The sequence below is a fragment of the Onychomys torridus genome, chromosome 13, assembly GCF_903995425.1.
Source record: "Onychomys torridus chromosome 13, mOncTor1.1, whole genome shotgun sequence".
NCBI lineage: Eukaryota > Metazoa > Chordata > Mammalia > Rodentia > Cricetidae > Onychomys > Onychomys torridus.
Window position 1 is genome coordinate 31,450,666 of NC_050455.1, and position 23,968 is coordinate 31,474,633.

A 23,968-nucleotide genomic window follows, 5' to 3' on the forward strand; every position below is an offset into this window, starting at 1 on the left:
GTGTTGAAGGAGAAATTGATAAAATATAAGAAGAAAAGAACTATTTCCTATTTTCAGCTATGCTGTGATCTCTTACTAATTGAATGTAGCCATTGATTTTGCAAGAGTAAAGATTTAACACACTAATTAAAAGAATAATCAGGTCCATTTCCTGGGAACGCTGAAATGGACCTGGCCAGAGTCCATCAGCCTGGCCAGTATTTAATTAAAGCTTGCTTCAAATTTGGCTTTAAAAGCAAAAAAAGAATCAGAAATTCTGGATCCAGCTCAACCTATTTTTATTAAGCTGTCCATTTTCTTACCCTAGAGAGCACTTGCTTTGCGCAGAGGTTTCATTGTATTATAGCTCTGTATTGGGATTGTTTTCAGTTACTTTCAGGCCTTGAAGAAATGGGAATAAACTTATTACATATATCTGTATACTTTTATATGAAAACATACAGTATATTTGAAATAATACTTCTTTTATTAATTTAAGAATAAATTACTGGGGCCGGGGGCAATGGCTCATGCCTTTAATCCCAGCACTCAGGAGGCAGAGCCAGGTGCATCTCTGAGAGTTCGAGGTCAGCCTGGTCTACAGAGTGAGATCCAGGACAGGCACCAAAACTACACAGAGAAACCCTGTCTTGAAAACCTAAAAACTTAAAAAAAAAAGAAAGAAAGAAAAAAAAAAAGAATAAATTCCTGGGCTGCTGAGGTGGTTCAGCGGTTTGTTGCAGAGCCTGAGGAGCTAACTTACTTCATTCACAGGCCCACATGGTGGAAGGAGAATACTGAGTCCCACAAGTTGTACTTTTCACTTTCACTAACTATGGGGGTTTGTGTGTTCGTTTTTGTTTGGAAAGGCTAAATCTTAAATCAGGATTTTGTTTGAAAGCTGGATGTAGAGAAACACTGTACTTGTAGTACTGGGAGCAGAAGCAAGAAGAGATGTTCACAGCCAGTCTCAGCTGTGTACTGAGTTCCAGGCCCGCTTGTATTCTATAGACTCTGTCTTTAAAAAAAGATACCTTTTTAAAGGCCGGGATGATGACAGCCTTTTTCTTAAAGGGGGAAAGCGACTTTGAAAAATATAGTCCAGGGGCTGGAAAGGTGGCTCCTTGGTTAAGAGCACTTGCTGCTCTTGAGGGCCCAGGTTTGGCTCTCCGCACCCACACGATGGCTTACAACCATCTGCAATTCTAGTTACAAGGGATCGATCCAGTGTCTCTTCTGACTTCCAGGAGCACCAGGCACGTACATCTAGGCAAACACAACACAAAATAAAACTAAATTAAAAAAAAAATCTTTAAAAATGTAATTCAGATATATTACTGGTATTTTCTCCAGTTCTAGAAGAACATCTAAGGTTCTCTCTCTCTCTCTCTCTCTCTCTCTCTCTCTCTCTCTCTCTCTCTCTCTCACTCTCCCCCTCCCTCCCTCCCTCCCTCCCTCCCTCTCCTCCCCTCTCCTCTCTCCCTCCTCCTTCCTTCCCCCTCCCTCCTCTCTCCCCCTTCCCTCTCCTTATGAGGGTACCTGGCTGCCTACCCCTCCGCCTCTCTTTTATGAAAGGTCTTTGGATGTTACTCAGGTTGGTCTCAAACTTGTAGGCTTAGGTGATCCGTTCAACTCAGCCTTCTAATTATTTTAAATGTGATTGTAGGCGTGTGTTACCACATCCAACCAGACGTGCCTTTTGCAAATTACAGGGGGCTAGAGAAAAAGCTCATTGGGTAAGAATGAACACTGTTCTTCCAGAGGACCCAAGTTTGGATCCCAGCAGCCACATCAAGTGACTTTCAGCTGCCTCTTCCAGGAAATCTGACACTCTCTTCTGGACTCTTTGAACACTGTGCAAACCTCCACACAGATATGCACAAAAATACACACAATAAAAAATAAAGAGCATGTGAGGAGCAAATCTTTCATAGCTACCTGAAGACCTGTTCAATTTTATATTTTATCTAATTAATTAACTTGTTTTAAGACAAGGTTCCACTCTGTAACCTGGGATGGCTCTGATTTGAGGCAGGCTTGCCTTAACCTCTGATTCCTGGAATTACAGGTGTGAGCCACACTCCTGATCCTGTGTAAAGCTGATAAATACGTGCTCTATCTGGTCTTTGTGTGTTTTCATTATGATGCTTGGGTAGTCCTTACACTTTCTTTCCAGCAGAGTCCTTATGCTGCCTGTGTTTGCAGAATTATGTCTGTGAAGGTTCACTTCCTCAGAGCACCCATGTCTTTTCTGTCTTGTTTTTTTAGAGAAGCATGCTATTGTATAGCTGTAATGCTCTGAATAAGATCTTAGTGTTTATAAACCTGAAGTCTCCCTTTTTGCTGTTAACTTTTCCCAGGCCCAGAAGGAGCTACTCGACACTGAGCTGGACCTCCACAAGAGGCTCTCTTCAGGGGAAGACACAACAGAATTACGCAAAAAGCTCAGTCAGTTACAAGTTGAGGTGAGATTTAACCTAGATAACACCTCAAAAAAGAGATTTTTCTCTTTATTTACTTATGAAGGGATAATCTAACAATGTGCATTACCTTCTATTTCTTGTTATTTAGGCTGCAAGATTAGGTATTTTACCTGTGGGGCGAGGAAAGGCTATGTCCTCTCAAGGTCGAGGAAGAGGACGAGGTCGAGGAAGAGGGAGGGGCTCACTAAATCACATGGTGGTGGACCACCGCCCCAAAGCACTCACAGTTGGAGGATTCCTTGAGGAGGAAAAGGAGGAATTGCTTCAGCATTTCTCAGTAAGTGTTTCATGTGACTCATGCTCACTCTAAAAACAGTGCACTCAGCACTTTGTTTGCTGTAGTCTATAAATATCAAATGATTTCTAGGTTAGAAATCTTAGCTGTTAAAACTTGGACCTTACCAATTTTTTATTAATGTATTTTTAAAGGTCAGGAAGTAGGTTTGCTCTGAAATTCCCTAATAAACTATGTAAACACATTTGTAGTGGGACAGTGTTCCAAAGCCAGATTTGATTTTAGGATTATTTTAGTTTACTAGTTATTTCTAGGCAACAAATTAATCTGGAATGGAGACAAAGCTCAAATTAATAAGGCAGTAGCATGTTTATTCTATATACAGTGTTGAGACAGATGTTGCTACAGACAAATAAATATGCACAGTATATTCTCTTTCCAGCCATTCATTAACTCATTTGGTAGACATTTCTGAATTAGAGTTTCATAAATGGGTTTATGTAATGTTAAATTACTTTAAGCATAAAAAAAAAACAAACGTGAAATTGTATACAGTAAAGTCTTTTTTAAAATTTTAGTCAGGGTCTCAAGTACCCCAGGTTGTCCTCAGACCTCTGTGTGTAATCAAGGATAACCTTGAATTTCTGACCCTCTTGCTTACATCTTGCAAATGCTTGAATTACAGGCATGTTTATACCACTGCGCCTGGTTATAGGTCGTGCCAGGGAGTTAACTAAGGGATGAGCTCTTCCAGGCAAGCACTGTCCAGGTTGAGCTTCATCCCCAGTCTCCTGTGAAATTCTTTTCTTCGTAAGAAAAGTCAAATCTTAAACTACCCACCATGATCACACAAGTGCAAGTACCAGAGCCAAGATAACCAGGTTCCCCAGTCCTAGGCAACGTAATTACATTATTTATTTATTTGGGAGTGTGGGTGATTGTACCACAACAAGCACGTGGAGATCAGAGAACAACTTTTGGGAGTTTCTCTCTTCTATCTTGTGGGTCTCAGGAATCAAACTGGGGTTATCAGGCCTGCTGAGCCATTTCACTGACACACACCACCACCACCACCACCCCTCCACCCCCCACCCAGAGCCAGACATCTTATTTGAGAAAAATATTTCCAGCCCTATTCTGTGTTAAAGACAGTGAGGCAGATCATGATGAGGAAGGCCTCACTCAAATGAAAATGTACATAGGTGGTGCTGGGGAGATAGTTCAGTTGGTAGAAAATATAAAGAACTGAGTCTAGATCCCTATTATACCTATAATCCCAGTGCTGGGGCAACAGAGACAAGCCCTGAGGCTTGCTGACTAGTGAGGATAGCCTGTTGTTGAACTCCGGGCACAGAGTGAGGCTCCTGTCTCAAAAATGTAGGAAAACGTATCAGGAAAGATACCAGTGTCAGCCTCAGTTCTCCACAGGCAAATTCACATCTGAACACACAGAACCACCAAAAAAACTAAACACACCATATATAATACACAGTCTGAGTTATCAAAAACAACATAGGGACATAGAACATTATAGTGTGTATCAAAAGTTGGCAGACTTTGGGCCTAGAGAGATGGCTCAAATTAAGAGCATTTCCTGCCCTCCACCCCCCCATGGTGGTTAAGACAGGTTCTTTCTACATAGCTCAGGTTATTCTAGAACTTACTGTGTAGACCAGGCTGGCCTCAGACACAGAAATCCACCTTCCTCTCCCTCCCAAGTGTTGGAATTAAAAGTGTGTGGCACCACTGCTGGCTTAAAGGCTTGTTTTTGAAGAGGGCTCAAGTTCACTTTCCAGCACCTTGTGTTGACTAGCTCACAGCTGCCTACGTCTAGTGCCAAAGAATCTTCTCCTCAGGCAACTGTAGACACAAGCATATACTCACAGATATCCCCCCCACACACATACATATGAATTAAAAAAAATCTTTTTTATTTTTCTGTAAACAGTCAAATTGTGAACTATTATAGGGTTTTGTGGCCTCCAAATGGTCTCTGTCATGTTTTTCTCTCTCCTTTCTCATTCCTGTACGTTCTTTTCCTTTCCTCTGGTTCTCTTCTGTTCCCCTCCTTCCCTTTTGGTCATTGGTCATTCTGCTTTTCCTATGTATTTACATGCTTTTTTGCCTTATAGCCCTTGCAGTTTATTGAGAGCATCTTTGGTCCAGACTAGCCTCTTAAAGCTTTCTGTGTCGCCAAGACTTAGCTAGATCTCCTGTTCATCCTGCCTCATAGTTCTAGGCTTATGGGTGTACACCACCAAACTGACTTTGTTTGATTTTTGAGACTGGGTTTCACTCTATATATAGCTCATGCTAGCCTAGAACTCACAATACAGCTTAAGCTTGTTCCAAACTCATGAAATCAGCCTCAGCCTCCTAAATGGTAAAACCTGTACCTGGTCTCCTTTTTGTCTTTTTAATAACCATTTTAATAAAGTACAAACTATTTTTAGTTCATAGGCCATCAGAAGCAGAGTGCTGAGTTAGGTACAGTGGTGTGTCCTATTGTCCTCGCATTTAGGAGCTAAGGCAAAAGGATCACTTGAGTACAAGACGTGAGGTCTAGAAAACAGAATCCCATCTCTTAAGAAACAAAATTAGTGGTGGTGGTGCACACCTTTAATCCCAGCACTTGGGAGGCAGAGGCAGGCAGATCTCTGTGAGTTCAAGGCCAGCATGGTTTACAGAGCGAGATCCAAGACAGCCAGGGCTGTTGCGCAAAGAAAAACTGTCCTGAAAAACCAAAAATAAAAACAAGAAAACAAAATCAGGCTTCTGTGTTACATGTGGTTTGAGAACTATAGTTTGCAGAGCTCTGGCATATGTTATTTTATTGCCTTAAATATTAAATGTTAAGTTTAAGACATTTGTCCTTAAGTATAAATATTGTTATAAATGAATAGAACTTTATACGTTTTAAAAATCAAAATCAATGAGTTCAGGAAAAGCTTTTTAAGAAGAATATATTCTTTATGTCACAGAGATCCGAGGACAGTAAAGATCTGTTTTTGTTGGTGCTGCTTTTTTTTTTTGGTCAAGATTTATGTGTGTACTTGTATACATGTGTGTGTGCATGAATGTACATGTATGCAGATGCCCAACAAGGCCAGAAGAGGGTATCACATCCCCTGGAGCTGTATTTACAAATGGCTGTAAAGATGCTGGGAACTTAAAGGGATCCTCTAGGAGAGCAGCAAGTGCTTTCAACCTCTGAGCAGTCTCTCTTGCCTTTGGTTTTTTTTTTTTGTTGTTGTTGTTGTTGTTGTTTTTGAGATGGAGTCCTATATAATTCAAGCTGGCTTCAAGCTTACTACATCACCAAGGCCTGCCTTGAATTAATGATCCTCTTGTCTCTATTGACCAAGTGCTGGAATTCTAGAATGTGCCACCATGATTGGCTAAAGAGGTTAATGAAGAATTCTCATTAAGGATTTAAAAGTTTAATCCTGAAACTGGTCATTTTAAGTCCTAGAGTCTTGTTTAAAGGGCACAAACAGGGCAGGCACTTTTACACTCTCCTTCATCCCTTCTTGAAGAAGAGATTTTGTGAGTGCATTATGGAAAATGGTTTTCCTAAGTGTTAAGACTGTTTGGACTGCACAGAGGAATTTTTCAAGTAGTGGACACTAAGTTGTCCGTTGTTATTTTTGAGGCAGGCTCTCACTCTATTGCTCTGGCTGGCCTGGCATACGATATGTAGACTAGGCTGGCCTCAGATTCAGAGCACTGTCTTCTTCTGTCTTCCAAGAGCTGGGATCACAAATGTGTACCACCATGAAGGCTCTAACCATAGAAGTTTTAATTGTGTGGCGTGGTTTATTTGTTGTACTCACTGATGGAGGGTGTGGTACATGGATTTTTTTTCTCCTTTCTTGATTACAAAATAACATATACTTGCCTAAAGATGAATCTGGCTGCAAATAACATACTTTGAAAATGTAAACTATCTTTGAGTAAGAGGTGTATATGTATTTGTATATTCCTGTGTTTGCACATGTGTGTACATGCCTGTGGAAGCCAGAGGTTGACATTAACTGTTCTATTCACTGTCACTTTCCATTTTACTTTTTGAGACATGGTTTCTCATTGAAATTTGGAGTTTATTGTTGTAGCTAGACTGGCTGGCCAGCATGCCCCAGGGATTTGCCTATCTCTGCCCTTGCTTTCCCCTCCAGCACTGAGGTTACACATGCTCTCTGCTGCTCCTAGTTTTTGTGTAGCTGCTGGGGATATGAACTTGGGTCACCATGATTGGTGACACGGTAAGAACTTTAACCACCAAGGCATCTCCTCAGCCTCTATTTTCCTCCCTCTTACCTTCTCAAAAGTTTACGTTTAGTTGTCTTGTGTATGTGTTGTGTGAGGGCACACATGCTACTGTGCATGTATGGAGCTCATAAGAAGGCTTTTGGGAGTTGGTTCTCCTTCTAGCATGTGGATTGAACTCACATTGTCATACTTGGCAGTAAGTACCTTTACCTGCTGAGCCATCTTACCCACCCTCTATTTTCTTTCCATTTAAGAATTTTTAGGGAGATTTTAGCATTGCTTGAACACACAAGCTCCTACCCTATTTCTCTTCTACTTTCCTGCTATGTTGAGTGGTAGCTATTTTTTCCTCAGGTTGCCAGAATATCTGCAGCAACACAAACACCACAGCTTCCAACAAGAATGTCCAGAGGCAAAAAGGAGGGTGTGTTTCTTATGCCAGTTTTTAAAATGCCGTCGTCTTCCCAACAAACTTTCTTAACTCCCCCATCCTGACTCACACCCAGTGATGTGTTTTCATGTCTTAGCCGTCAGTCAGTCTCTCTCTCTCTCTCTCTCTCTCTCTCTCTCTCTCTCTCTCTCTCTCTCACACACACACACACACACACACACACACACACACATCTGAATTGATCTTTTCTGAGAGGAACCAGTTACTATGATTAACTTAAACTACTCTTGAGTTGCCCTCTGAGCATAATTGCCCTAAGATTCTGTTAACATGGAAAAAAGTGAAAGTTAATTGATTATGGAGCAGTATCTTTCATGGTGTTCACTGAAGAAAAATTAGATAGCTGAAATATAGAAGGAAGTAAACAGCACCAACCTCGGCTGCTTATGCCATGACACACCCATGTACTAGGAGGTCAACAGATAACCTGTGGGAGCTGGTTCTCAGGGATCAAAGAGGTTATCAAGCTTGTGGGATGAACGCTTTCACTCATTACGCCATCTCACTGGTTCACCTTAGACTTTTGTTGTTAATTTAACTTTGTTTTCCTAAAACACATAAATGTATATCATTTAAGTCTAGAAATAGTTGGGCAGTGGTGGCGCACGCCCTTAATCCCAGCACTCAGGAGGCAGAGCCAGGCGGATCTCTGTGAGTTCAAGGCCAGCCTGGTCTACAGTGCGAGATCCAGGAAAGGTACAAAGCTACACAGAGAAACCCTGTCTCAAAAATAAAAACAAAACAACAAAACGAAACAAACAAAATGAAATTAAGTCTAGAAATTTAGTTTAGTGGTGCAGTGCTTGCATATAGTGGTACATAGAGCATGCACAAACCCTGGGTTCACTCTTTTCTCTATACAAAGAAATAAGTAAATAAATAAATGTCTTCATTGACATTTGCGGAGAAGTATTTAGAAAGCAGTACTGAGGAAAGCACTTAGGGTTAGGGATGTAACTCTGTGGTAGACCCTTGCATATTGTGTGCAAGACCCTGGGTTCAACCCACAATGATACCGGGTGAAAAAGAAAGAGAAAAGAAAGAACAGAACTTTTACCATGAGTTGGAACTATGTGACTGTTTCTTTTCTTTTTGACCAGATCTCATTCTGGAACTCAGAATGTAGCCAGGCTAAACTTAAAGTAATCCTGTCTCAGCCTCCAGGGTGCTGGGATTATAGGTATTAGACACCAAGCCCAGCTCTAATTAACACTTGTTGAATACAAAGCTAGGCAGTTCAGAGCATTTGAGAAAAGTGAGTGAGCGTCATGGCACACATCTGTAATCCTAGTGCTTGGGAAGCTGTAGCAGGAGTTTGAGTTCCAAACCAACCTGGGCCTGTCAAGGCCCCATCTCTGGAAAAGAAGGTTAGGATTTGGTGCGTGCGTGCGTGCGTGCGTGCGTGCATGTGTCTCAGAAGAGCTTTATGAGGCATAATGGAAAAATGCATTGCAGTGACTGACAAAGATGATTCATCTCAGAAATGGCAGGATTTGAAGATTTTATGTATAAATATCAAAGTCAGGAGGTCAGTCATTGAAGAAAGTGTCTGTTATCCTCATCCTGCCTTGCACAGTAGAGTGACTAACACAACAGTGTTAAGGCACCAAACATGGCGGTGCCTTAATCGATGGGCCCCGCCTTAACAGATCATGTTCCCTCAGACCAGTACACGTTGTAAATAGCAGTGTTTGAAGAAATCCTTAGGAAACATGAGTACATACTTACGTGTTCTTTTAAAATACACTTTAGGCTGCAAACCAAGGGTCAAAATTCAAAGACCGTCGGCTACAGATATCATGGCACAAGCCCAAGGTACCATCTATATCTACTGAGACCGAGGAGGAAGAAGTCAAAGAAGAGGTAAATTCAATCATTAAAATAAGATTTGAATTCCAGTACTTCCTCTCTATTTTTCTTTATATCAAATAAAAATAGACACCTGCTTTTCTTTTATTCAGTTAGTTAAAACCAGCCTAGAAGTAATAGCCTCTTAAAATATCAGAAGTAATTTTGCATTTTTGTGTTTTAATTAGTTTATTATAGAGAACATTAATCCCACAGTGTAAATTATTTCTGAGTCTATAATCTTGCTTTTTATTTTTTATTTTATTTTAAATTATTTATTTATTTATTTTATTTTGTTTGTTTTTTCGAGACAGGGTTTCTCTGTAGCTTTGGAGTATGTCCTGGACTAGTTCTGTAGACCAGGCTGGCCTGGACCTCACAGAGATACACCTGCCTCTGCCTCCCGAGTGCTGGGATTACAGGCGTGTGCCACTACCACCCGGGCAATTTATTTTTATTTTATGTTCATTGGTGTTTCACCTGCATGTATATCTGTGTGAGGGTGTCAGAAGGCCTGGAACTGGAGTTACAGACAGTTGTGAGCTACCATGTGGGTGCTGGGAATTGGACCAGGTCTTCTGGAAGAGCAGTCACTGCTCTCAACCACTAGAATCAAGTTTTTCTAGTTAATGAAGTATGTTCTGACTATATAGACAAGTTTATATAACAAAAACAGGAGTGTTCCCAGGTTAGGAAGAAAGTAAGTCTTTCATGCAGGTGATGTTTGTAGATATTTCCACTTCATGTCAGATTTTAGATTTTTATATAAGATGTGGAATGTCATGTCATGGAGAGAAAGCTAGCATATCTACTCACAAGTCAATTGTAGATAGCCCAAGAAAAACTGGAAAAGTTGCTGATTTTCCTCATTTTTGTTAATGGAGTAAAATCAGTTTTAATTTTTTTTATAATTGACAGTGTAGGTGTGTGTGTGTGTATACACAACACATATATATTGACTAACTCTTTCTAAACATCCACTTAATAGTTTGTTTTGTTCTTTTGCTTTTTGAGACAGGATTTTACCCTGTGGCCCAGGCTACCTTCAAACTCACAAAATGCTGCCTCAGTCTCCTGAGTGCTAAGATTATAGGCATGTACTGAGATGGCTGACTTCCACATAGCATTTTATTTTCTTAGTGTTATTGGGATGAAAATCTCCTATTAATATTTTCAATATAAGCAGAAGATAAATAGTAATATCCATTTTTAAGGTGTATTCTGGGCTATGGGGAGGAGAAATGGGTTAGAAGGTACAAAATCACAGCCAGATAGGATACAAAAGCTCTAGTATTCTGTTAGAGAATTAGCCACGTTATATTGACAGTTCTCTGTATTGTGTTGCATAATTCGAGGTCACTATTAAGAATGTTGAATGTTACCATTACAAAGAAACAAACATCTTTGTTGTATCTGAGTTGATCAGTTGTTTAAATGTGGCAAGATACCGTACTATTCTCTATATTAAAAGATTGGGGTTGTTTGGTTGGTTGGTAGTTTTGTTTGTTGCCCTGAAAATAAACTACTTGTATATTTTTGTAAATCTGACCTGGATTTTTAGCTAATCTGCTTATCAGATGGCTGTTTGACTTTGTGTTTGTGCACAGCTAAGCGGATGTACTCTTCTTTTTTTAGGAAACAGAAACCTCAGATTTGTTTTTGCATGACGATGATGATGAAGATGAAGATGAATATGAGTCTCGTTCGTGGCGAAGATGAAATTTGATGCGAGCTGTGTAATTTTTAGAAATATTGTTTAGAAGAACAACTTTTTAAAATTATTTAAAGAAGTCAATGAGCCAAAAAATTTTTTTATTTTTCTCTTCAACACAGTAGGTTTAAGGACAGCAAGTTGCTATTCCAACACATCTCATAATTGTCTGAGATATCAGATCACCAAAGGCCGTGACTTTGTGCAGTTGTGAAGATCCGAAGGAGTGACCGGATTCTCTAGAACCTTACTTTCCACACCATCTGTTTCTGCTCTTGGTGCTGGATTACAATGTAAAGACAGGGTGTTCAGAAAGTTTATTTTGGATTATAAATCTGCTGATAAAAATTTCATTAAATGTCAAAATCGCCTGGAATCTCTTAACTCTTAGCTATTATGGATGGGTCGTCAGACAGTAGAAGATACTCGTAATTTAAATACCCTTTTCTTTCAAGGATGGGCTTGGAAGAAAAGTAATTTTTTTTTTTTTACTGTGGAAGAGCCCACTTTACAGTCAGTCTTTTGGAGTTTATGTGCAGCGGTACCTCAGCAAAACCACCATCTCCGTTCTCAGATGCTGCAGAGCGCTGTAACTGGTTCTGTGGTCCTCATTTTCTCCTCACACTTGCTCCAGGGCTTCTGCACTCATCCTTCCTTGCTTTGAGAAGTGGTGAGCATTGCTTCAGTTGGTCCTCTCTTTTTTTAAATAATTCTCAGTTTGCCTTTTAGCCCTTCATTCATTCCCCTCATCTCCCTCATCCCTTTTGATTAATAGGCCTAACTTTTTAAGTAAGTGATTCAGTTGGGCAATCAAGAATCAGTCATCAGAAAAAGGTTTAAACCAGCACCTTTATAAGTAAGTTACCTTTTGATAAAAATAAAGGCAGAATTTTAGGGGAAAGAGTTATTAGCTTCCCTCTTTAAAGCGTCAGCATAGTTCTAGTTACACAAATGGGTTAAAGATATCTGAAATTCTTTTCCTAAATTGTAACCATGATGGTGAGGTGCTGAGGTAGGGGTTAGGAGTCTGCGTATGCTAGAAATAAATGAGATTCTAACTTGACATTGATCAGATGACCTTATATTTTCATAATTTTATAGATGTTGCTGTCCATGAACGTACGCATACTTTAGTAGGCAGTTTCCTTTATTGTGTGCATTTTTACTGTACACTGTACAGAGTATCTGTTAGGTAAAATATACGTGTAAATTTATGTCCTTGTGTTCTGAATGTTAGATGGAAAAGCAGAGGAGCAACACTACGCTGTACTGACTACTGGGGAAATGAAATGATTACTGTACATAGGATGTCATTTTTTTCAAGGAGATACACATCTGTGTTTTTATAATATGTGTGGTGTGAAATTTGAAACTTCCTGTTGGCTGCAGAAGGTTCTTAGTGATCACTAACTGTGTCAGGGTTTTGTTCCCTGAGGTAAAGACTGTTTCTTAAAATAGAAATAGTTCACTCAGAAACCTAAAACCATCAGGATTCTAGATTTACATAGTGACAAGGAGTTAGATCCCACCTTCTGATCATCTTTTTTCTCTTCATATTGTCTTGGAATGACGTGTCAAACATCAGGATCCTTTTTCAGTTTGTGTAGTTTTCCCTCTGTAGTGGGACTTCCTCTCCAGGTTATTGTTTTCTGCTAACACCGGGGCTGAAGTGAGCCCACAAAGAAGGAACATGTTAGAACAGGGAACCTACAGTAAGCATCTTGCTCCTTACTTCTCCATCATCTCTAATGAAATTTTCTTGATGTCTGTGGCTCAGTCAGTATATATTTGGAAAGATTCATTGTGGTGAATATTTTGAGTCCTGACCATTTAAACGTGATAGAGGGAACAAAGGATTTATATATTTTTTGTACAAAGTTTTTTCTTAAATTGTATAATTTTGTAAATAATTTGTTTGGGTTTTTTTCTTTTGTGTACTAAAACTACCAGCGTATAGATTTCAATAAGAATTGTTGTATTTTTGTATTTGGAAACTGAAAATTACAGTAAATTAGTGAAGCCGTAGAAAGTCTCCATAGACTGACATTCAACAGAATGAGATTCCTTTTCATATGATTTTTTTTTTTTTAACCTTAAAATTGACATCTTTATACACTCACTAGAGAGAGTTGAGGATTTGTTTGGCATCTTAGTTACTGGGGCAGAGGGTGAAAGAGAAAGGTGCAAGTGTGAAGAGTAGATTATTTCTCAGTGAGGTTTTTGGTCCTTAGTACAGAACTTGGGTTTTCAGTATTCCTAAGTAACTAAAATTCTTTTCCAATGTGTTTCACTCAAAAATGAATTATAAAATAGAGATTAATTACACTAAGGTTAGCATAAATTAGCTGAATATGTGTATTGTGTATATCTCTCCCCTTTACCCCCATCCACCAATCTCCAGCTGTTAGAATTCCACACCATGACCTGTTTTCTTGGCATCTTTGTGTATAGAGATAACATTTAGCATTTGAGGCAAATTCTGCTGTTCCTAGTGTGTGCTCCATGTAGCCAGTGACTAGGTCAGTCAGATTTACGTGATTTCTGTCCAAACCTAAAAAGGTAACCCCAAGGAATACGAAATTCTCAGTTTTTTCTTGAAGCGTTGGGAAAATGTTGTTACCAGCTGAGACATTGGAAAACAGTCCTTTTACAGTGAAAAAGATCTGTGGTGATGGATGATTATTTCAAAAAGAAAAAAAAAATCATGTGAAAAGGAATAGTGTTTCCTCTTGATGTATAGTATGCCTGTATTATAGTTTTTACAAGATTGTGAACTTGTGTAATAGTATATAGGAGATATTGTTGGATTTCTAACTGTTTATACATTTAAATTCATATATGTAATGTTTGTTTTATCGATTACAATCTGAATTTCTAAGAAGCATGTTGACTTTTGCAATAAAGATGCAATATGGAATGGTTCACAATTGGGGGGAAAAAAGAAAAAAGATGAAAATATTACAAATTTAAAAGAATCTGGAAAATTTATGAACCATTCCAAAAATTATAACAATCACTAAAAGAGCTGTAATTCTGGCTTGTTCTGGAAAGAAAGAAATGTGAGTGTGAGCTTGCTTGTGAGCCTGAATGAGTAGTGGATATTCGTGAATGCTTTATGTACATGAGAGACTGTTGCTTAATATGAAGTTGGATTCACATCCACTGGTTTAAATGTTGAAAAGAATTATTCATTCAGCAAGGTAGTCTGGACCACAGAGGAACATGGTAGCATATGCCTGGTGTCTCTGCATGGGAGTCCCACCAGAGACCCAAAGTGAGGTCCTAGTTCAGAAAAAGAGGGAGGGAGGGAGACTGAGAGAAAAATATGCAAGTTCAGCTAGTAAGTAACTTTAAAAAAAAGAAAGAAAAAAAGATTAACTGATTTTATTTTATGTGTGTGGGTATTCTGCCTGTATGTCTGTATACCACATGTGTTTATTGCCTACAGAGGTCAGCAGGGGGTATTGGAGTCCCTGGAACTAGAGGATGATAGCCGCCATGTGGGTGCTGAGGGTCCTCTGGAAGATCAGCCAATGCTCTTAACTACTGAACCATCTCTCCAGCCTCCTGATCAACCTTTCATAACCATGTTTTTGGGTTATGAATAAGTTTATATCTTGAAACAAAGCACAAACAGTTTAACAAAGACATTTATTTTAGTACTAAAGACATTCAATATGCCTACCAACAGTAGGGATGATATTTAAACTAGGAGAAGGAAAAGGACCCTTCAGAAAAGATGGATCACAGACCTATCAGGGAGCACCAGGATTCCATGGTGAGAAAGAGTACAGGAAGTATGTTACTCAGACACCTATTAATTTGTAAGTTGATATTATACCCCTCCAAGTGGCTATGCCTTCTCTAAGAATGTTTTTTTTCTTCAAGAAAATACTGAAAAGTAGTCAATTCTATTCTCATCCTTTATAGAAAATTAGAAGAGTGTCTATATAATTTGACTGGCAAAGGAGGAGCCTGTTAACGTTGGTTTTGACTAGATCATAGATGATCTCATGTGTATTGATTACTTCTGGAACTTGGTGGGGGCAGGCATTCTGCACATCACTGTATGTGTCCAAAAGGAACACCATTTTTTGCTAAAATGGAGCTCTGGTTACCAAAAATTACTGGTTTTATTGAAGTTTTTTGTTGTTTATTCCTGATTCTGATATAAATTATACTAAGGGAAAAAAAATCAGTTTTAGGTTATGAGCCCCAGATAAGACCTAGTCAGAATTTAGTTATAGTAGACATGATCCTGGTGTGTGTGTCCAGGTTGGTTTCCAGTAGAGCACACTGGATCACATTAATTTCAGGGCAGACTGCACATTTTATATTTTCTAACTTTAGGAGCTGACCGTCATCGGCTCAGACTAACACTGCTATTATATATGTGTTAAAAATCACTTTCACCTCTGATAAATTGATATAACCAAGAGTTGGTGTTTCAAAGGATCATCTGCCATGCGGCCTCTTACGTGCTTACCTGCCTTGGGTTAACCAAACCTTCCCAGCAATCAGGTGACTTGATAGAGACACAGTTAAGGTCAAAACAGTGGTTATTTTTAAGATTTTTTTTTTTTCATGGAAGTTTGGTAGTCTAAGATAAAGGTGTAAAACATTGCTTTTATGTTTATGTCAGATACTGTATGGGTGTTCTTTACTAAAAAAATTATTTATTTTTAGCAATTTTAGCTTTGCTAGTATCTCATAAAACATTGTGACTTCATTCACCCCCAGACCGCAGCTGGGAGATGCCAATAACATTTCAGTTTTCAGTAAGACAGCAAGGGCTAATCTGGGCCTTGCCATATTAGTTTGTTCCTCAAGGGGGAATGAGGCTGGTCATGGGCTGTGTGACGTGCGTAGGCCACATGCTGTCCATCTGTAAACGTGTATCTTAGTAAAGTTAGATTTCAGTCTCTGAACCCACCCTCCAACTAGAGTTACTTGCCGTGGCGTTTGGTTGTTAACGGTTAGAGCCTGCAGGGGGCTCCAAAGGGCAAAGCTTAGGCGTGAAACACTGGCCGCGGCTCTCCAATGTGAGCTTCTCTTAGTGCACATCAGGCAAAAGTTCACAAGACAGTACTTAATGTGCAGAAGCACACTTGCCTTTACATTAGACAAAATTGTATGTCTGAACCCCCGTTGACCTTCCAGTTGTGGTTTGGAACACGACTTCTCACCGTGACACCATCAGTACCATTTTAAATACTGAATGATGTATTTCTTTTCCTTGGAAAGAATTCTAGGGTCCAAAGCTGACCTTCAGCCTAAAAGATAAAAGGGGTTGCATAAGCTTCTTGGTGCTGCCACCTGAAAAGTATTTTTTAATCTTGGGTTTTAAAAGCAGGCTCTTCTGTGAGCCAAAACAAACCTCCCTCCCCACCCCCCAAAAGCACCTTGTAAGGGCCTTTGGGAGATGACTGTCCTTTTGTTTGCACCCTTCTCTTGAGATGCATTACAGTGCCACTATACTTGGCACTGCTACTTAGGTAGTTGAAGTCACTGCAGGAATTAATTACATATATAATATGTATGTGCATATGAGAGCTGCTTGACATAACTGTGTGTCTAAATATGATAAATAATAAATTAGTTTTCTTTGGATTTAATTTTGTATTTAGAGTTTATCTTAGCCATCAATGAGTTTTTATATTTGTGATAAAATTATACATATTCTGACATTGTACAATGGGATTCTATTCCATACAGTTGTAAGAATTACAATAGGTAAACCGATACATTAAAAATAATCATTCTTTTTTTCCCCTCACTTTTAACATCTAAGTATTTACTCCTCTTTGTTTCTCACTTGAATTCTTTTTTGCCTATTAAAAATTAATTTCTCCCATTAATTATCAGGTAATACTGTTCAGGAACATGAGAGGAGGTGACATTTCAGTTCATGCACAGAGTATATACTTGGTGAATGGGGTCCATTGGGTCTGTGGTAGACTCAGCACTAATGGTATTGCAAACTTCTTGCACAACTCTTGTTTATAAACCTCTTGTCCATGTGCCGGTCATACTCCGTAGTCAATCAGGTCACACTTCCTTATGCTGCCATAGTACCATGGCAATATCTTTGGCTACTTTAAAACTTTGGAGCCGGGCGGCAGTGGTGCACACCTTTAATCCCAGCACTCGGGAGGCAGAACCCAGCAGATCTCTGAGTTTGAGGTCAGCCTGGTCTACAGAGCGAGATCCAGGGCAGGCACCAGAACTACGTAGAGAAACCCTGTCTCGAACACTTTTTGGATGATTGTTTTTTAATGCAGACTGTGACTCAGGGCAGAGCAGTTACCTGCTTTCTATGCCCACAACTGTTGGGGAAGATACAGAACGCTTATGGCCTTGTTTAGTTTTGAAAATTCAGTTTGAGAAAGGGATAAGAGGCTTCCCCAAGGCCACACAGCCCGGAGTACAAGGACCAGAATTTGAACACAGGTCTGTCTCTAGAACTCATGGCCATGACTTTTGCACTCTGCTGCTTCAAACACAGTGGAATGCTGCAAGTCTGTGGGATGTCACTGATCTTGATTACTGTCAAATGCTGTCATCTTACCTCCTGTCTCATATGCCTCAGACTGGAACCAAGCTTCCCGGGGGACACCACCACACTTTTAGATAGCGTATTTGGAACCAGGGAAAGCAGCGTTTATTCATGCTAATTTGTGGAGAAACGGTTTAAAGTAATCACTTTCTGTGACCTTTGCAATGTACAGCCAGCCAATTTGATGCATTTTACAATAATTTGGCTATATCGTAACTTGTTTATTTTATTTCCAGTCTTATCTTAATATTTTTCCTGTAGCAAACTGAGTTATGATAATCTTAGAGTATTTCTCTATTGCTTCTCTGTGTTTTTCAATATTTCTGGTGCCTTCGTTTAACCTTGGCATTTAGAAAATCGTGTTGCACATAAATGAGTTCACATGCTTTATTGTTGTTTTCATATAGTATACTGAATTTTCTGGACAGAAAGTGCTGAGAATAGCAGTGTTCATTTGTAGTTATGTTTATACCTTTTTTTTTTTTTTTTTTAAAGAACAGTCTTACTGAATTAAAAGCAATAGTCACATCATGGTTCTGTTTATAACTATTTGCCTTTATATGCTCAGCTTCTTTATTTTAGAACTACTATTTTAAAACCTTGAGGATTTCTACTTTACACCATTCTGGCCACTAAACAATGTTTACTGAGTAGTGTAGTTTTTATGGTATAATTGTCAACTGAAAGAAAAAAAAAGAAAGTGAAATCAGCTGTGAGGGAGAGAAGACTTTTAGTTTTTTGATAGCACTTGAGAAAACTAGACATGACCTAACTGGCCCAGTGTAAAGTGTTTTTCTTCAGAAGTGTTTGTATATGTGTGTGTGTTTTGTTGATATGTGTGCGCATGTGTTTGTGAGTGCATGCACATGTGTGCTCACATGTGGCTGCCAGAAGTAGATGGCAGGCGTTGTTTTGTATTCCATCCCATTTTTGATGACAAGTGTCTCCCTGTATTGCATCCCATCTCAGTTTTCAAGACAGGATCTTTCATCAAAACTGGAGCTCACCGATTTGGCAAGACCAACTATCAAGAAGCCTCAAGGAAACCCCTTCCTTCGCCTACCTGATGCTGGGATTATAGGTAGGGCCTTTAAGGAATGTACCAGGGATCCAGACTCAGGTCCTAGGCTCAAGTATGCTACCGACTGAGCCCCTATTGGTAAAATGTGTGGACACGGAATGTTTCCAGTGACACTGTTATAAGACATCACTGAGACAAAGGAGACTTGACTAACTTCCCTGCTGCTAATATAGCACTTGCTTTCACAATGGGAATTCTTCCTAAAAATACAATCAATTATGTCCTGTTTTAGAAGATATTTCTATTGTAAGTGCTAAAAGCATGAGCCTATTGCTACAGAGATCTGCTGTAGCATGTTAGGAAAGACCACATCTGGACTTATTTTCTTAGTTGTAATATTTTGACTTAAAATTTTTCTACCAATGACTTTGAAACACTTATGACTCTGCAATTTACTTAAGTCCTAATAAATTATACATTTCTGTAGATTAGCCATTCATGTGAAAATTATTTGGACTCACTCAGAATGGTGTGTGGTCTCTTAAGGCCTCTTGTGTGTCAAGGAGTTTAATTCACTCTGTTTTACACTTTCAAGTAAATACTACTGGTAAGTCAGATAAAGCTGAAGGAAACATCTTTAAATGTTGAAGTAAGTTATTAAAATTCACTTAAGACATATCAGGAACTTTCTAATGGAAAATTTTTGTGTTTCTGGTACTGTTTTTGCGGGGCTTTTTGGGAGTCATAAACTCAGAAGTGGCTGCATCTAAAGAGAAAGGAATCTGGGATATTCAGATGTGCGTGGAAAACTGAGCCATGGGGGAAACCATTGCACATCTGTTTGGTCTTGTGTTTTATAACCAAGAGGAGTGTTCGTTCACCTTTGAGGTCTTAATGTCATCACTGGTATCAGACTCATGATTTATAGACACAAGGTGACAGGAACAGTTACTGTAAGTTTTGGTGGTTTTTCTCTTCACCTGCACACACTCCTGAGAATCCAAAGGAAACCTGTGAGTTTAAGGAGAAAGCGTAACTAGCTGTGAGTGTGTTCAACTTTGTAGGGTTATCATCCTGTACCATTCATGTCCAGCAGCATGGAGCTAAGGGGCGGAGGAGTGTGAATGTGTGTCATAAATAAAATTAAAACAGATGAGAACTTGAAGCATTTTGAACACTCCCTTCAGAAATTGTTCAGTAAATGACTCAATGAAGACCCAAGAGCTAATAAAGAACAATCCATCCATCTCTCCCTTTTCTTCAGTTCATTCCGACAGTCAATGTTAATGACTGTAAAAAGTTATTTTATCATGAACCTTCATTGATTCTTGTTTCTTTAAGTATTTGCCATTTTTATGTGGTACTTTTAATGTCAGTATTCTCTCTCTCTGAATGAAGTGGCAAGCAGCACTCTGAGAGCCCCCAGACCCAGGTCAGGCAGCTCATCACCCACAACTTAGGGCTCTTCCTGGCTGTACTGTTGTCAAAATCTCCCCAGCCTAATGGTCAAAGTATTGCTTATCATTACATAACTAATGTGATGCACTCTGCTGAACGCTTTCCAAACATCATTTAATGTCCAGCAATGTGAGACATACTATTCTATTCCTTATATCTTATTTTTTTGTGCAAGGGAAAACGAGGGCATTAGAGAGGTTGTGTAGATGAAAGACTCACAGCAGAGCAAAGGGTGGAAACCACTTAGTTCTGCTGGATGTCAAAGTAGGACTTGTGGCTGTTGTCCCCCCCCCCCTTTTTTCTTGAAGATTTATTTATGTATACAGTATTCTGTCTGCATGTACAGCTGCCCACTAGAAGAGGGCATAAGATCTCATTATAGATGGTTGTGAGCCACCATGTGGTTGCTGGGAATTGTGTGTGTGTGTGTGTGTGTGTGTGTGTGTGTGTGTGTGTGTGTGTGTGTGTGTGTGTGTGTGTATGCACAAATATGTATAAATACAATCTGCTGAGTCTGTTTGTGTTTGTTTCAAGGCTGACCACTGCATTGGACGACCAACAAGGGGTCATCCCTGGGAGAGGGTAGTCCTCCCAGCAGGCATTAGTTGCCTGTAGAATTATTTCCTCCTTCCATGTTAGTATGTTTGTCAATACTGCCATTGTCCCAGCCGTGTTCATGCAGTGTTGCACGAATCTTAACAGGTCTTATCAACAAAATCAAATTCTGTGCCACGTATTGGGGGACCACTGGAAGATCAGAGAAGCAGAACAAGCCACAGCCACCTCACCTCACCAATTCTTCAGCTGATCCTGTTTCCTCAGACTGGAAACCTCTCAGTCCTCATCTGAATAGGTCTCAGCTCAACTGCTGCTCAAAAGCCTGAAAGCTTAACCAGCTCTAGTTCCTGGTTTACATGCCTTATATGCCTTTCTGCTTTCTGCCATCACTTCCTGGGATTAAAGGCTCTTGTTACCACCCCTGGCTGTTTCCAGTATGGCCTTGGCCTTGAACTCACAGAGATCCTCTGTATCCCAAGCATGTGCGCCACCATTTTCTGGCCTCTATATCTAGTGGCTGTTCTGTTCTCTGACCCCCAGATAAGTTTATTAGGATGCACAATATTTTGGGGAAAACAATACCACCACAATGCAGCCATCTGGAGGGGAGGCTGTTTCACAGCAGACTTCCTGGTGTTCTGGCTCCTTCAGTCTTTCAGTCCTCCATGATGTTCTCTGAGCCACGGGTGTCAGAGCTAAGATGTGGAGGTGACCATTGAGGCTGAGCTCCCATGTTAATCTCTGTGTTTTTCCCGGTTGTGGTTCCCTTTGGTGGTCTCCACTTGCTGCAAAGAGGCTTCTTTGATGAGGCATGGTTTCTCTGACCCAGCAAAGTGGTGATAGTAGACTCTTTTCTTTCTTTCTTTTTTTTAAAAAAAGATTTATTTATTTATTATGTACACAGTATTCTGCCTGCATGTGTCCCTACAGGACAGAAGAGGGCACCAGATCTCACTACAAGTGGTTGTGAGCCACCATGTGGTTGCTGGGAATTGAACTCAGGACCTCTGGGAGAGCAGTCGGTGCTCTTAACCACTGAGCCATCTCTCCAGACCAATAGTAAACTCTTTTCTAAAGTCCATGACTACTATAATAGCCCCCAGGAAGCTGTCTAGGTTTCCAGTACAAAAAGCATGATTTCCCTCCTGTGGAATGGTCCTTAAGTCCAGTCAGACAGCTGTTGGTTGCCCCCGACATGTGAGTGCCACTTTACTGCACCTGTATGCATATCTTGCATGCTGGTAATTGATCTGGTTCATAGGTGGTGTGGCTGGGTAGGACCGTTTAATAGCTTCCTGTCCTTGGCAGCTTGCATGGTATTTTCTGGAACCATGGAAGCTGGATGGCAGGAAAGAGGCTTTCAGGTCAGATCTAGTTCGAATCATCTGTGCACTGTACCCTGTGTGTTGTGACAAGTATTTTCCTATTAGCAGCCGTGCAGTGTCCACAGGATATCAGTGAGCGCTGAAGAAGTTAATATCACTGAAAACTCCTGTGAAGTGACGTTGCTGTTAGCACATCTGAGTTTCATCATGTTGTTCAAATGGAGCTATCTTCAACTGTAATTGAATTTCCTACCTCCGTTGTTAAACCATGTGGTATCAGCTGTGAGTGATAGTGACCTTGGAGAAAGATAAGACTTCATGTCTGAGCTTGCAACTCTATAAGGCATCAGGGGAGTTAATAGACCTCCAGGGATGAGCCCCCTTAATTGGTTGTCTAATTTTCAGTTAGACCTCAGCCATTGGAAGTGGACATTACCTGTGGCCACAAAGTAAGGCAAATCCAGTGTGTTTTGATGGAGGGGGCTTCTTCTCCTCATTACAGTCCCCCTTTGCCAGTTTTCCTTATGCTTCCTAACAGATTCATAAATATCTCCCAATCCTGAGCACTGATTGGAGACTTGTATAGGCTTCTCTGCTGTGTCCCCAGGACCTGCTCCTGATAAATCCTTCAGTCAATCATTTAGTTATGTAGAATATGTTTTTCCCTCGCCTCTGTTTTGGTGCCCAGGACTGAATCTAGGCTAGGGCTCTACCTCTGAGCTCTATTCCTAGGCTCATGCCTGAGCCATTCTCTGAGGTGTATATATTTGCATGTAAAAAGAAGCCAGTGAGGCTGCTGGTGGTGGCAGCACTTGGGAGGTAGAGGCAGGCAGATCTCTGAATTCAAGGCCTTGTCTACAGAATGAGTTCCAGGGCTACACAGAGAAACCTTGTCTTGAAAATAAATTAATTAATTAATTAATAGATAAGCTACTGGACAGTACAAAGTTTATGGAATAGTGCCACAACTCACCCATGGACTGTGTTTCTGAATAAAATGCAGATAAATAGGAAAAAATCAAGCTAGGAGGAAGAACTGCTGGGGAGATGGCCTGGAGGTAAAGTGCTTGCCGTATAAGCAGGAGGACTTAGAACTCAGATCCCCAGCACCCACATAGAAGTCTGGCCAAGTGAGGCATTGGTCTAGACCCCCAGCACTGGGAGAGTTGGGGGAGGCAGGGAGAGGCAGATCTCACATCCCAGGGGCTTCCAAGCTGCCAGACTAGCCTAAATATCAATATCCAGGCACAGTGAGAAACCTCTCTCAAAAATAAGGTGGAGAGGATACAGGGAATGATACCCAGTTGACCTCTGACCTCTGCATGTGCATGCATGGGCACACATATGTGCACACGTACACCAAACCCTCAAAGCAATTGAGAGGCTTAGCAATTAAGAACACTGGCTACTCTTCTAGAGGACCCCCATTCATGTCCTAGTTCCACACTTCCGAGGGGGATCCAATGCTGCTTCCATGCCCCACTCCCAGGACACCAGGTGCACATGTGTTGCACATATACACACTCAGGCAAGACACACATAAAAATAAGTGAATAAAATTTAAAAAGTAAATTGATATTTCTGCCATTTCACAACTTTTAGAAAATTACCCATGTTTCTGTGCAAAGTAATCAAGTTAATAAAAGTATGGAGGATTCAGGTATAGCTCAATTGAGAAAGTGTTTGCCTTATAAACATGGGGGGGGGTGAGTTTGAGCCCAAGAACCTATATAAAAGAGAGCTGAGTATGGTGGTTGTGTGCATGGAGTCTCAGCTCTGGGGACACAGACAGGTGAACCCCTGGGTCTCACTGACCAGATAGCTTAGCCTACTTAGCTTAGCCAGGTCCCAACCTTGTCTAAAAGACAAAACAAAACAACAACAACAAAAGAAACTAAGGCCTAAGGAACCACACTCTGATGCCCACACATATTCATACACACGTGCCCATGCACCTAATGTCCACATACAGTTTATACATACATGCACATGCACCTGAACATGCACTATGCACACATGCAACTTATGTTAATAAAACAATTAAGCATTTCTTTTCATTGGGTTTAAACAAGTG

General features: G+C 40.2%; 1 protein-coding gene across 3 annotated transcripts in view; it reads left to right on the forward strand.

Annotated features, from left to right (window-relative positions):
* Rbm27 (RNA binding motif protein 27) overlaps window positions 1–13,658 on the forward strand; it is a 68,371-nt gene extending 54,713 nt beyond the window's left edge. For all 3 annotated transcript variants that reach the window (XM_036204903.1, XM_036204904.1, XM_036204905.1), the window contains 4 exons: window positions 2,340–2,444; window positions 2,551–2,739; window positions 9,170–9,280; window positions 10,901–13,658. In XM_036204903.1, coding sequence (XP_036060796.1) covers window positions 2,340–2,444; window positions 2,551–2,739; window positions 9,170–9,280; window positions 10,901–10,984 — 489 coding nt within the window. In that variant the 3' untranslated portion in view covers window positions 10,985–13,658. The remainder of the gene's footprint in view (window positions 1–2,339; window positions 2,445–2,550; window positions 2,740–9,169; window positions 9,281–10,900) is intronic.
* Window positions 13,659–23,968: the final 10,310 nt, after the last annotated feature.